General features: G+C 37.5%; 1 protein-coding gene across 1 annotated transcript in view; it reads left to right on the top strand.

Moving 5' to 3' along the window:
- Positions 1–15616, top strand: part of LOC124162539 (synaptotagmin-3-like) — a 269510-nt gene that overhangs the window by 242042 nt on the left and 11852 nt on the right. The window contains exon 6 of the mRNA XM_046539114.1: positions 14867–14998. Within this exon, the coding sequence (XP_046395070.1) occupies positions 14867–14998 (132 nt within the window). The remainder of the gene's footprint in view (positions 1–14866; positions 14999–15616) is intronic.

Below are 15616 nucleotides of genomic sequence, written 5' to 3'. Positions count from 1 at the left end.
GAATGGCCCGTAAAACAGTTGCCGTTCTAAAAGCGCCTCTTACTCCGACTACTCCCCATGATGACCATCGGTAGTCATGGCCGGTCGACAAACAAGATAGCAGTGATAGCAAGGGCAGTTCTGATAGCTTCAGCGTCAGTAGGAAACCCTTGCGAAACATCAGCCATCACAAAAAGTTTCATTGAAGTATCTCATAAACGCGAATAAATGCATGACGACATGTGACTTTGAGCACCCGATTACCTCCATCTTCTATATTATTTCTACTGCATAGATACCTTTTTCTCAACTTATACGCAACCAAACTCTACAAATGAGATACCAAAATGCACAGACTTTATCAGAGAACATGCGACGGCATATCTTACTTCTTAAATATTGCTATTGTTTCCAAAAATTTGTTTTTAAATAATTTAAAAAAACAAAAACAAAAAAAACTGTAAATATTCCTGACGTTAACGGCGCACAAGCTGATACATTTGTTCATTTTCAACAATATCTCGCATTCTTTAAATAACTTTTATCAAAATGCGGCTGATTCCACATTCAAGTCTCCTGTTGATACGTAAGTATGAGTCATCATGTGCGTTTAACAGAGGATAGTGTAATTACTTCCAATGTTGTGTTTAAAGAGGTCTTCTCACCTCAATTTGTACATAAACATTCCAATTAAATTTGTACATAAGACCCTGCCTTTTTTTCTACATTTTAAAATTAGAAACGCGCCTCTACCCTCTGTGGACCTTCATTGAAAAGAGCGGGGGAAGCCCGCTGGGAGCGGGCGCAGCACGCTGGGAGCGGGCGCAGCACGCTCGTCTCTATAAAATTGGATTACTAATATGAATGATATAATAAATGAAATATAGCTAAAGCTAAAGTGTTTTAGAATTTTTTATATCAATAGATACCTATTTTATTTAATAGAATCGATAATAATGGGTTAATTTTTAATCAATATCATTACCTTTCAGCATTTTCGCCGCGGAATTTACCGACCCTAAGGTAGTGTTGTAGTTGGATAAACAATTTAGGCGGTACTCACCAAAAATTCCAACAGCTGAACATGCATTATACATCCGGCCGCGGAGGTATTTCAACCGGTAGGATTATAACGAGTTTTGATTTTAGGGGGTACGTCGTACCGGCCCAACAACAGTACTGCCTTAAGGTAACCTAATCAATTTTCGGTAATAGTCGAGTTTTATCTAATGGCCAATTTTTGTCCGATTTTCGCAAATTTTAGGATCTTCCACCTACTTCACTTTCTCAGCAATAGTAAGTAGAAATGGACGAAAGCGCTTCCCCTACAATTAAATTAATGGTGCATATGTACTTAACTTAATGAACTCACAGCGCTTACTTAAATATCTTATTGCTTAGAATGTTAAATAAGGGATATTCCTAAATTTGGTGAAAATCCGACAAAAATTGGTCATTCGATAACACTCGACCGTTACCGAAAATTGATATGGTTAGGTACCTTAAGGTCGGTAACTTCCGCGGCGAAAATGCTAAGAGGTAAGGATATTGCTTAAAAAATAACTCACTATAATTGATTCTATCGATAAGAAATAAAATATCTATCGATACCAAAAATTCTAATACACTCTAATACAAGCTATATTTCAATCATTATTTTATTTTCAAAATTCGATCTAAAAACCGGAACAAAGCTTCTGAAAAATCTCATTTCTATGTTTTAGAGAAATATCAGGAATTTGCCAAATGATATTATTACTTATATGACGTCATCCTGATTTTAAAGAAAGATTTTTTTACACGTGCCTCAAAGATATAACACCTCTCTTCTCAATCTCTGCTGCATACACAAAATCCTTTAAACTGCCCTTGTTTATACTTCCTCTGAGATCTCAACCTCATTAGTTGCCAGGAGATAATGAAATTTTTCACAGACAGGTCAGGTTCAAGGATCAAATCAGGCCACAGCTGTAGTCACATGAGAGATTATAAAAGAGTGACTAATCATCACATCAATTAAATATTTAACACGTACCTTTTTCATTAACCAAAATCTTTCCCACCCAAAACTTTATCCAAACAACAACACGCAGCTAACTCCACCGAATGATGGTGACGAATGCCACCTTCATTAACGAAAAACTTACATGTTGTCTTAACTTAATTAACTGTCAGTAAATAAAATGTAGATTACGATCGCACTTAAAATATTTTTGTCACAATATGAAAACCATTCATTTCAAACATTGCTGGTCTCTATGACGAGACCCTTACTGCACATCCGTGTTAATAGGACCAAATGTTTTGATTTGAATGCGCAGAATTTTTTGTAAGCATGGATATCTGGTACAGAGAGATTTTTTTTACTTTCCTTGAGGATTCACTTCATAAAATGTTTTAGGTGGTAATGATCAGTAACGATAGACACCGACTGTGTCGAAAAAAGTTCGGAAAAAAAATCAAGTTTATTTTCACTCATAACTTGCGCTACAATAATCATTAAGTCAACAACTAGATCCAACCAATCAACTAATTTGCCGAGATTTTTCGATCACCATGCCACGCTTCTATGAAATTAACTCATTAGCCATTGGTCACATGATTAATAGTGTTTCAATTTCTTGAATAATTGATAGCACCTCATAGCAATGCAGTTTGTTGTGACGACACGCATACAAATTGTCCCCTCGTTGTTTATACGGAATGAAAACATGAATAACACTACATTCCTAATGACAACAACACCGTTATGTTTTTTTACTGTCTCCAGACTAATTTATGAGGATCACTGCGCAAAAAAGTTTAATAAAATTAAAAATATATTCATTCTCAATGCAATCATAGCTCTAGGATCAAGTATATGACCTAAGACAGCATGAAAATTTTTTCTTCGATTTTGGCTGAGGAAAAACATCTGTCCCTTAAGCCAAAAACGTGTACTTGAGACGCTGACACCTTTTTAGGGTAACCTAATCTGACCTTGGGAGAAAATGGCTTGGTGTTGTAACTGTTAGCATAGCTGACCCGCAATAAGGAAATTCAGAATCGAATCTCGGCGAAAATAAATGCGAAAAATCCGCAGAGGAAGAATCATTCGCCTTGACTGGGATTCGAACACGGATCCCTCAATTTCCGTCCGTGTTCTTTAGCCAGTTAAACTACTGAATTTGTGGGCTCTGACGGACAAGCACAGCTATACTCGGTAACTTAACTGGATAAAGCACTCGGGCGGAAATCAATGGATCCGGGTTCGAATCCCGGTCAAGGCAAATGATATTTCCTCTGCGGATTTTTCGCACAATTTGTGCATTGCGGGTGACTTCGTAAAAGTTATCACCGTGGCTAGTCCCGGTATACTTGAATATGAAAATAAATGATATTTTTCATAGCGAATTTCACTTTTGATGCATATAAAAAGATAACTGGAGAAACCTACGAGCGATCCAACAGTTCTGAAGGTGGGAGTAGTGAGACATCCACGTTGAAGGGTACAAACGCCATTGGAGACTGTTTTGGCTTGGTTCGGGTCCTTCGAAATGCGACTCACCTACACCGCTGGTTCCAATGGCGGCCGTAGGAACGTGCGAAAAGTGGCGCCCTCACCCGTGGCTGCGTGCGCGCGTGTCTCCCGTAAACTCGGTCACGTCCGAGCGCTAAGCCGTCGTCTTTAATGACACTACGTCCCTATCGACCCTGGTGGCCGTTCATGAAACCAATGCGTCCCCATTGCGTATTTTGCACTCAATATCAATCATCACGAGAAATAAATACTTACTCCACTGAATGCTCTTACAATGTGCGATTTTTCCAAAGAATATTGAGGGATACACTTGCATTTTTCCACAATTGTAAAATAAATAATATTATTTATTCCGACCTAGGTGTCGCTGTTACTACATCGAAATCTTGAAGACTTGGGATACATCAAGGCTTGAAGATGATGTATTAACATAGAAACCTAGTTTTTTCTGGACTCATTTTCAACGACATTTTGCGATTAAGCCTAAGAATTCGATAGCTCAAGTGATTGGTACATGTTGAATTTTGAAAAAGCATTTATTTCTTCTTTCGAGGCTTGAAAATGACGCAATAAAATCTAAATCTAGGTCGATTTTTTCAGTTTTTCAATAAACTTTAGTCTGGAAAAATTGCAGTCCATCACTTTTAGATCTACGCATTTTATGCCACAGAATAGTTCTTTCAGGCTATGTTCCATCTGAGTTCTTGAATACCTTGCTGTCATTTTCGCCTATATTTTGCAGAATTAAATACCGCAATTGGAAAACATTATTTTTTTTCAAAATTCTTTATTTCTTGCAACAAATATCTCTTACTTCTCCGGAGAAATAACTTGATAATAATCTCGGGATGCCAAACGATTCAGAAGTTCCATCATGACTTATGTTTCGAAGATCAATTTATTCTTCATCGACAAAGCATGTAATTACATACATGCAACATGTTTCCTTATGGAAGTGAGGTATTGATGTTGATAGCAGCAGAGAGGTTACTGGTGGAAGCTATGAAAACATAGTGCTCCATAAGAACATAAGAGATTGAATAGATGGATCTAGCGAGTGCGATACCTGATTTACTTCTGAAAATTCTGACAAGTTGACGGAACAACGTATCACTCCTGCTCTAGCCTCTTCATGCACGAGATGTTTTACTTTAGTAAAACTTGAGCTATCATATTGAAATATTCAGAGTGATTATATGTCCATTTTCCAGTATTGTCAAATTTCTCACCTTTAAAATTACTCTTCAGTATTTCATAATCAGGAATATTTATGCATTGGTGAAAGGTAAAAATGTAGGAAAGAGTCTACTCTTTAAAGCCTGAAAATTTTCAATGTGATAACTTACGTTTGAAACTCTTAATACGTGTCGCAACCAGAAAATACGCTCGCTACGGTCGGAGTAACGCGTCTTCACAAGGGATTTCTCACGCGGACAATCATCCGAGAGCATAAGAGGAAATGAAGAACGACAAATAAATGCCTCCAATAATCGTGAAGGGAAATTCTACGATGAAAAGAAATACAAAAACATTTTTAAAAAGGCTAAAAATAGATTTTAGAGGAAAAATTCTAATCTTGAGATTGTTGACCCATGGTGATGATGATTGATGAATGTCTTTAACCTACTGACAAGGTTGAAGTCGATCTTTGAAGCGGGCGAATTTTCACCTGATAAAAAAACCTTTGTATTTTCAATTAAAATAATATGCGGTATTTTTTATTTATATATTTGAAAGCGGGTGTCTCTACATCTCATCATCATAATTTGCGAAACACTTTGGGTATCATATTACCTATTCAAATTTTTTTTTCTTAAATAAAAGACATATTCCACCCGCATAAACCCACATATCTGTATTATTGTAATGAAATTCGATTTCCGTAAGCAGTGAAAAGTTTTATAAATTATATGTGTGCTTACGAAATGTTGCGATGAATTCTTTTTATGATTCACTGCTACTGCCTTTCTTACTTAAAAAGCAGCTTTTATTAAAAGGACCAATATGTGCTTAATATCAAGAAGTCATTTCCAAGGTTAACGATCAAAATGACTGCTTAGCTCTAAATTCAGATAGGTTGTGTTAAAATGAGTATTTTTTAGTAACCTAAAAACTTTTCTCGTTTCTTTAAAAAGTCATATCACGAAATACAGTCGGACCCCATTACTTCTGTACTCATAAAGCTCAGTAGGATTACCTATCCTAACAAATTATTTCGAAGGGAAATAGTCAACTGTGAGTTAAATAGACCTCTGTGAGCGAAATTGTTCCTCCTACCCATTAAATTTTGGGAATTTCGGGAGTCGGTTACAGCATAAGTTTTTATCGGAAACTCCCGTGTTCCTAAAATGTTCCGCCGGATGATTGACGGCGAGAATCTCTACGTCAACCGCTGAAAATCCCGGCAAACGAGATGCGGAGACAAGTGACTGCTTCCTTCCACTGCCGGAAAAAAATATCCAATTCTGATATAACCCAATTTCAGGGCCACGTTTCGAAATACGCTGCGCTATTTGCATACTCTCTCGGCGGGAATGTTCATCGATTCCGTTTCAATATCCATCTCCAATTGAAATGGCAAGAAAACATCCACATCAGACATTTTCCCGCGCAGTACTAGGAAGCGATTGACGGAGCAAGAAAAAATAAACCTATAGAAGTGCACAGTGAAAAAAATTGTATATCCTGCAAGAGGAATTTCTACTTACGGTTGGGAATATGAGTATAGAGGTAAGAAAACAGTTCTCCGTATCTTGCATCTAGGAAATATTCCATCATCTTGTTATGTCATTTCATCATATTATGTAATCGATTCATGGGCACTGACGTCAGCAGAGAAGAGTTCAGGAATTCGAAATAAGGTTCTATTAAAAAATAATGGACATATATCTAGTGAATAAAGAGAAAGTACTAGCATAAAAGTAGCAGGAAATAGTAATTTTCTAAGAAGTTAACGGGACAGCTAAATAAGTTCCATCATTAGGATAAATTGCTCGGTGAAAAAAACTATCGGTGAGCAAATGAATCGGAAGAAAAGGCAAAGGAATACCTTGAATCGGTTACATAGAATTAATTACCAAGGAGGAATGACAGATGAAATGCGAGAATATGAAAAATTATTTAGCTCGGCCGTTACCTGAACAAAAATCTTTGGTTTCCTGCAGAGAGTGAGTGCTTAAAGCATTTAAAGACAGCAAGACCATATTAAATGGTTATACCGATGAGATGGTCGGCTGATATATTTCAGTCAGAATATGCAATTCGCCATTCCAACTAAGTTTATGTTTTGAGCAACGTTTTATTTTGCTAAAAGTATGTTTACGATCAATTATCGGGTGAATTTTTAGGGCCATAATTATTTTCTACGATTTAAATACCATTATTCTAAAAATATTTTATCATGTAAGTTTAATTACATACGGAGCAAATGATATGAACACAGAGGATTCCCTGGTTATAGAGCAGCTCCAACTTCAACAAGTATAACTAACATTTCCAAGTTTCCGAGGGTACTTACCTTATCAATTTTATTCACGGCCAACAAACTATGATAATCATTATGGATGGCCTTATTTCATAGAAATATTCAATCAGTTCAATTGAGGAAATTCTCTGTTTATATATTTCGTAATTAAAAAATGACTTTTTAGATATTTCAGGGAACTAAGACGATCTTTTATTGACCTACCCAAAGGTAGCAAGCTGGCTACAAATATATTCCTTTCAAAAACTTCCACAAAACAAGAATACCAAGTGAAAGTAATAAATGAAAATTTAAGGAACCTAGGTTCCTGTCTACGACAACGTAAACGATGTTTTCTTCTGTATTTTTAGCTTAACGTAGCCCCACTACAACCCTGCCTTAAAATTTTCAATGTGAGCAGGAAAAGTATCCACAGAGGATTCTGTCTAATAGAGGGGTTTCTAGATGATAATTCCAAAATAAAGAATTAAAATCACAATGCTGTGATTGGAAGTCAAAAGAGAGCAATTATGGTATCATATTTTGAATTAATTCCAGGAGAGAGGTATGCATTCATACAAGGTGTTTAACTCCCTCCTACCGGAGTTACATGCCAAGGCAATAAGACTGAGAGACGGATTATGATGAAGAGAAAAATGAAGGGAAACTGCTCGCAGTATGGGCCTTAAGTACGCTCCTGATTGACGAGTCGGGCAAGAAAAAAAACCTCCTCATCTCCGAAGGAACGTCTTAGTAGGGAGAGAAAAAGTGAGGGACTGCTTGAGACGGCCTCCAGCTAGACGCCCACGCCGCCTGGTGGAGGAAAGGTATTTTTAATCCCAAGTTCGACCAGGGTGGCCCTTCTGGAATTTATCGCTTTCGCCCACACTTGGCCATCCCTCCAGCAGCGCACTCTCGCACTGCCCTATTTGACGCTGCCCACGTCCCCCATTTCACGGAGGCCCGCCGCTAATAGAAAGTCAAGTCACAGGGGTTCATCTAAAAGGGACTTTTTCTTTTTTTTTTAATAGGAAGCATCTCCTACCTGATTACAACCACAGACTTTTCCACAAGGTTCCTTCGCTGGAGCTATTACTACGTTTCTTGATTTGCCGACTTAATGCCACAGGGTACAATTTGAAGTTGATGAAATAATGTTTACCATAATGGATTTGCTTTTTATTTTTTATTTTACGATTGTAGCAGTGTTTGAAAAATAACAACACAAGTATTTTTTTGCTTGTCAATCCGTGGCCTACTTCTCCAGCTTTTTGACGGCCTTAACCCTCTCGCATATTAGTTGATTACGTCAAAAACTCATTCTGAAAGCGACGTCGCTTCTCAAAAACTACTCGTCAGCCCTTTGCATGGACTTGGCTTGGTTGATGGTCCTTTACGCTCTTGTAAATTGTTTCTGTCCTTTACAGATAGGCTCTTCACGATAGAGACAAGAAAACTAAATTCTATTGACGTCACCAACTCGTGAGTAGTGGGTGGCAACTGTCACAGTTTATAATTAAAAATTTAGAGGAATGATCTAGTAATTGGGAAGACATTTTCCCGTCTTAACATGTCTTTTCCTGATGTCATGGTTTCTTTCAATGAATAGCGATTTCGAGTCCGAATAAACCACCTCATTTTGGCTTATTTTTAGCGACTGATATCAAATCTTACTCTCAGTTTTGACAGATATGTAAATCACTTTGAAAGTAAAAATTCAATCGCTATTGAAGAATTCTTACTTTTTAATGCTGGTTTTGAGTAATAAATTGAGATTTAGTAAGAACTTGATGCCAAAAATAACAGATTTTGATGTTTTTCATATCATAAGAATTGCAATTCTCCACCGCACGACGACCGATTTTTTCAGGTTTCACAGACTTTCTTGAACTCGATGGAAAATTTTACACTGAACTCAAAGAATTTATTAATGGTATTTTTATTATAGAATGCATTGAATTGGATGAATCACTTCCGTTTGAGAATATTTTTCGGTTATATTCACAGTTACCGTTATACCCATAGAATCTTCCAATGTTCCAAAATGGCCAATCCAAGTAAAATTCTATGATTTAAAATTTTATAAAATGTCACGCGGATAAGATAAGACTTTTTAATTCTTGAAACTGGAAACAACTTTTATTTACCCTACCACGCAGCATATATCCTACTCCCTGCATTTTATACCTATTCAGGCTTGTAAACTCTGCGGATCTTAAATGGAAGATATTTGCTCCGACTGTCACCTTTTCCTTGCGATTGGAGGGAAATCCTCGAACACACTGACCTTGGCAAGCGTGATTAAACCTTAAGCCGATCCCTGGTTGAAATTCTGCCTTCTACCTCTTCTATTAAGGAAATCTTGACTGAATAAATCCACCAGATTAACTCTTCAGGGCAACATAGTACCTCAGTATACCTATGCAACAAAAAAAATATTTCTGATAGTGAAATACTATCATGAAGAATGTTCCTTTTTTGCATGCAAGGTTTTCCATATCGTTTGTGTAAACTACAAAATTATTAGCGTAAGAGATTAGCAGAATCATGGTCAACAAGCTGAACGGATTAAAATGCAGTATTTGAGCCAATAAAGAGTCCTTTTAAGTATTTTAGTCCAATCGACATCGAAAAAAAATTTGAGATGAAGTGTTAGAGAAACATTTTTTCAGGAGGAATATAGTTTTTTTTTATTTTGTGAATTTATCATAAAAGATTCTGGAAACAAATATAACTTTATTACAAACCGTTTACATTTCATTATTTCCATTATTTATTTCTTATTTATTTCAATTACCCCCGAAAACAGCAAAATGGCCTTTACATCAGGAGTTTAAACAATCGACAACAGACGATCACACATGCCCATGTCCTGGAATGGGCAACTTATCCAGGTGGGTCTCGAACCCGCGACCTTCGGTATGGTAGGTGAGGACTTATCCCCGCCGTCACCGAAGCCGACAAAATCAATCCATTTTTCTTTAATTATTTGAATTTTCATGAAGAAAATCTTATACAGGCAAGATAGTTTGGAATCAAAGCATATGCAAAATCCACCCTCTCAAGTTACATTGTAATTATGAGAAAGCATCAATTCCATTTTACATAAAAAGGGAGGTCCCTCAGGTTACCAGCCGTATAAGATAATCCATCTGGTCCAACGTTTTGAGGTCCGCTACATTCCTTATCCACGGCCGATGATATTATCAGGTTAAAGAACCTGAAGGAGCATTCTCTAACTCGGATGAAAACCCGAGAGGAATTTATTTTAACGTAATGAGAACAATATCATTTTCCGAGGACGAGCAATGTGACGTACCTCAAAAAGTCCGATTAATTTGTAGGTAGCGATTCTTTCGGGTTTCTTTCCGCGGTTTTCCATTTTTCTGGACAATATTTCGCAAATTTATCAGTTGGCTTCCTCAGGTCCACTGAAGTTCCGATGCAGAATTTGGTCTCCTATTTATCCACCCTGTTTGGCGCCTTTTTCGTGGAGGTGTTCTCTGATTGGTCGAAAACCTTGAAGACCCGTTTCCACGCGCCGGCGAGGAGATAGCCGTCCTAACGCCTACTAAATCTCCGCAGAAGCCTGCATGGAAACGTAGAGTTAATTTGTCTCACCCAGCCATTGGTCTCCCACCTGGTTGGAAACCTGAGATAAATTTGTGCAGTCCAATCTAAGAGAAAGCAACGTATCTTTCTTCATTTCATTAAAGGTACGGTATGGTATTTGGAGGAGGCGACCGACAGCTGAGGTCATTTGCACCATGAGGGAAGGGTATGGAAGGAAGGGTGGAGAGAAACCCGGCGTCGGCATTAGCCTGCTCTTAACGAAAGGCAACAAGGGGACCACGGCTTAACGTCCCATCCGACGGACGGAGTGTTGCGCTTGAAATGTCCTCCACACAACATTCAAGCAGGGATCGGGCAGTCTCTGAAAATTCTCTGCTACTGCCGGGATTTGAACCCGAGAACGCCGGGTGGGAAGCCAACACTCTAGCCACCACACCAATTCGGTCCCCTATTTCATTAAATATTCCAACTAAAGAGATACAACGTAATAATAACAAGTATTAATGATTGTTCGTCATATTAAAGTTAAGCATCACCCACCACACTAGATGACGAGCGCCTTTGATGAAGCCGCTCCCATCGAGTCACGGGATGATTAAATTTCTCCCCCGCCAGCGTCCCACAGGGGGCAAAAGTGGTGGGCAGGCCGACTTAATTTCTCCGCTCTGCACGAGGCCGGATTTGGATTCCGGAGAGTGCGCGTTTGGCAGGGAGGGAGGTAGGGGGGAGGGCAATAAATCCACAGGCCATAACGCCCACCCTACCCTACGCCTAAATCCCCTTTCCTGGCAGGCACTGCTAGAACGACCTCATGCCATGCACGTAAATAGATGATAACAGTAATAATGAAATGCCTTTATTCGGGCGGGAATTAGACGATGAAATCCTTTCTCCCATCTAACCCCTCGTTATTAAAGGAATAATAAATATTCAAACAGATTGCCATCGTCAATTAAGCTTGTGCTTGGAAAAAATATCAAACACTGTTTAGTAAAATTGAAATTATCAATTGTGAAATAAATAATCTGATGTAGAGAATAAAAAAGAAAGAAATCGACTGGTATAGTTTTATTTATAGAATAAAAATGATGAGTGGAAAAATACGAAAATGTTTTTTTTAACCATAGGATTTGATTTAAGCATTCTTTCCGGAAAGAATCATTGCAGGAAATCAACTGAACTACGGAGGAAAGTTGCAAAAAACCTACAGAAACCTACTGAAAACGAGCTAACGTGTAAGAAAATATACACAAAATAGAACAAATACCTCGAGTATATCAGCAATGAGTAACAGAACAAAAGGAGGTATTTAAGGAATCAAGGCTGGATCAAATTAGATTTTACATGGCTGTTGTGCTTCGATAAGTATTTAATGTGTAGTTTTCTTTGGAAAGAAGTGAGTAAGGGTGGAGTAGGTAGCGTTCCATCAGCATAATTCTATTCGCGGCATGTGACAGCAATGAATTATTTATTGAGATTGACTGTCCGGCAGAGAGTTATCACAAGTTTCTCATTTCTTCTTATATTTTTTTCGTGTGCATTGGCAAGTGTTTGAAAATCGTAATATAAATTCCCAGGTGTTTCAGTATGTAGAACCTATTAGAGTAAAGTGTTTTCTTCGTCAATATCACCATAATGAAATTTCATTTCACGCCCCCTCACGTCGCTATGTAAGCATTGAAGGAATATCAGACCAAAACGCAGCTGGAACGTTATATTTAAATGTTAGCGAAAATAAAAAAATAACGCACACACAAAACGCTGAGTGAATATATTTATTAAATGACGAAATACCTAGGCGAACTACCGCGTTTGCACGATTATATATTTTTTTTCTTAAACAGATATGTTACGATGAAAAACATTCTTTCTCTCAGTGATTCATAGCAAGTGTTGGTTTGGATATAGGAGGAAAGAGTTCACACCTAGGTAGAACACAGGCGCGTGAAATTCACATAATCAGGGTAGGGGTAACAAATCCCTTCTCAGGGCCACCTAGTTTTTGTAGGATTGTTTTTAAGAGTATCCAAGATATTTTCCCGAGATGTGAAATAGGGGCACTTTGATGGTATTCCATCACTCTACAGCTCCGTTTCTCTGGATCTACTTGTCTTTCCCGAGCTCATAATTCCTTCACCCGACTTTAAACCTTGAAATATCTGCAACCCGGTTTACAAAAGCACTCTGTGTGCTGCATATACTGTAGGATACAAAACAAATTATGATAATTTAGATTGCGACTTCCCAGCCACTTGATTCCGAAATACTACCTCGGTTACCAGTTAATTCAATGACTGATATACAAAATTTCAATGGGAGGAAGTACAGTAAATCTTTTCTTAGCTGGACATTAATATTATGCGGGTTATATTTCCTTTAGCACGATATTTCATTCACGAAACAATAAACAGGCGAAGTTAGCGTAAACGTAGCATAATAGCAATAAAAAACACTCTTCGAAAGATTCGTCATGTAAAAACTTCTGACATTGCACCATTATTTCATCAATGGAATCACATTTTGATCAAATATTTTGCTAAAATTATGAGGGGGTGATATGACCAACGGTGATCAAAGTGGTGGGTGTGATCACGGCTGACCTCAACCCTGCACGCGAAGTCAGCGTCTATCGGGCATCGTGACGCATCACGGATTGAATGGCGCCGGCACACGTTAATTGATCGGTCGAATGGGGCGGGAGGTGGATGAAATATAGTGAGCGAGGATATCGACCGGCGAGAGACAAGTGCGTAGCGAAGCAGGTGCGGACGACGGACGCAGATTCAATAGAGGGCACGCCACTGCCAATCTCATCCCCACGCAAACTCTATCATATCTCATCTCTACGCAGAATCGTCCGCTGGATCTCAGAGCCATTCTAACACAGATGAGAGGGAGGTGATGAGGTAAATACTTTGAGGCCACAACTCATTGAAGTCTCTCGGTAATTAGAGTAGCTTACCGATTCACTTTGCCATGGTAGGCAAGATCGCTATCAAAGTCACCCTTTACCCTTATTATAAGGACTTACTTTAGACTTAACCTGAAGGAACTTAAGTATATAAGATAAAATTAAAAGGTAGGTAATAGAAAATATTCCTAAACAAATTTAGTTTTAATTCACGACGGGTTTCGATAGATTTTTCATTACATTCAGGTAAATATCTATAAGATAATGCTACATTTTGTATTGTCGTCTGGTGAACATAAAACAACATGTATTATAAATTATACAAAATGTATATCTTTTGGTGAATATTTTTTACAAAAATATCCTTCCATCGTATTAAAATATTTATTTTAAGCTCTAATTTAATTCAGAAAATGAATTCTCTCCATTAAATAAATGACTATCATTCATGATATAACAACCATATTCTTTTCAGCAGGGAATGATTGATTTCAATTTCATTTTTTTTAGTCTTTAAATCCATAAGTTATTAAAATTGGAATTCAAACTTGTTTTACATTGAAATTACTTCTCACAGATTGCCACAGCATTATTTAACTAAAAAAATAACTTTTTTATTTTTTCGATAAAAAAATTTTTATATTTGAAAGAACGATATATTTTTCGGGGAAACGCTGTATATTTGGAAGTGGTCCTGTGTGACCTAAACCATACGACTGGCCTCAGTTGCCGCACTTTTTCTCCATGCATACTCATTCAAACAATTTTTCTTCTTCCATTTACGGATTTAATTAACTGCTACTGAGCTACCACACAAGCTAAAAATACCTCCACATGAAGTCTCCCATGAACGAGAGGCAATCCATTTATAAATTACCAGTCTTTATCGAGGATATCCAAATAAATGAACATAAAGAAAGAACGCTCTCTCTGACATATCTATTAACGACCTAAAATAGCAGTCACATTTGAGGAATTCTAAGAGCTTACATTAAGGTACCTGAAGCTTTCTATTGACCTTTGATAATCAAAATAAAAGCCATACCTAAATTATCTTTTTCCCCATACCAACGCCAAAAGATAAAACGCATCTTCACCTCAGTTTTTATAAACTTTAAACTACTCTTTATCTTGGCTTTCTCCTCAAAAAATAGGATACTATAATAGAAAAAAAATTTAACCAAGAGTAACTTCAAATATATCAAATAAAATTTTTATTTCTCTCTTCGTGTAACTATGGTTGAATTATGATGTTTCTAAATAATATATAATAATAAATATACAGCATCTTCTTCACTTCTTGGTTTATGATTTCGTTTCACCCGGTTTTATTATCCATTTTTTCACAGTGTAAGGTATTTCTAAGCAAACTCTTTAATTTTTCTCTTTATTTCTCGTTCCATGGTGATCTAATCAACAGCGAGGCACCGAGTTCGGCGAGGTGATGTTCTCGTTGAGTTACCTGCCAACGGCCGAGCGGCTGACCGTGGTCGTCGTCAAGGCCAGGAACCTCCGCTTCTCCACGCCACACGCCGGAGACCCCTTCGTCAAGGTGGGCCCGCCCTTCTCACTCAATCAGAGGAATTATGAAAACGCATCACTAACGCTTGACTGGTTGTATTCTTTCATTTTCGTTGTGTATAACTTGTTAAACCATCTCAGTGCCAAAAACATGGAATGACACTGGCGATAAATGACGATATTTAAATTCAGGGTAGCACCTTCAAGAAAAAATTTCAGCTTTGTCATTTTTAGGATATAATGAATCTTGATTTTATTGAAGAGTTAATCAGAACAATTTTGAATAATTTACAACCCCAAAGACGGTATTTAGGCTCGCGGCACTTTTCGAAGAAAAAACCGACATACCTGCCCGCGGCATTAACATGGTTAAAATATCAGCTATCATCTTCATATTGTCAGAGCGTACAGGGCGAATCCTGGTCAATAATATCCAGTAACTGAAATGCAAAAATATTTCCCACGAGAAAAAAGGGGATAAAAATTTCATAATTAATATACTGGCCAATGATTATGGGGATCATCTACGTATGTTATGTAAATTCCAATATATTCGCATTAGTTTTAAAGTACGTCATGAAAAAAACAGTGGAGTGAGAGTGATGTACCCTCTTTAGGAGATTACACAGTGCATGTAAATCATATATTG

This window comes from Ischnura elegans, chromosome 7 (assembly GCF_921293095.1).
Source record: "Ischnura elegans chromosome 7, ioIscEleg1.1, whole genome shotgun sequence".
In the NCBI taxonomy this organism is placed as follows: Eukaryota; Metazoa; Arthropoda; class Insecta; order Odonata; family Coenagrionidae; genus Ischnura; species Ischnura elegans.
Note: the sequence above shows the minus strand (reverse complement) of the source record. Positions and strands in the feature narration are given on the sequence as shown.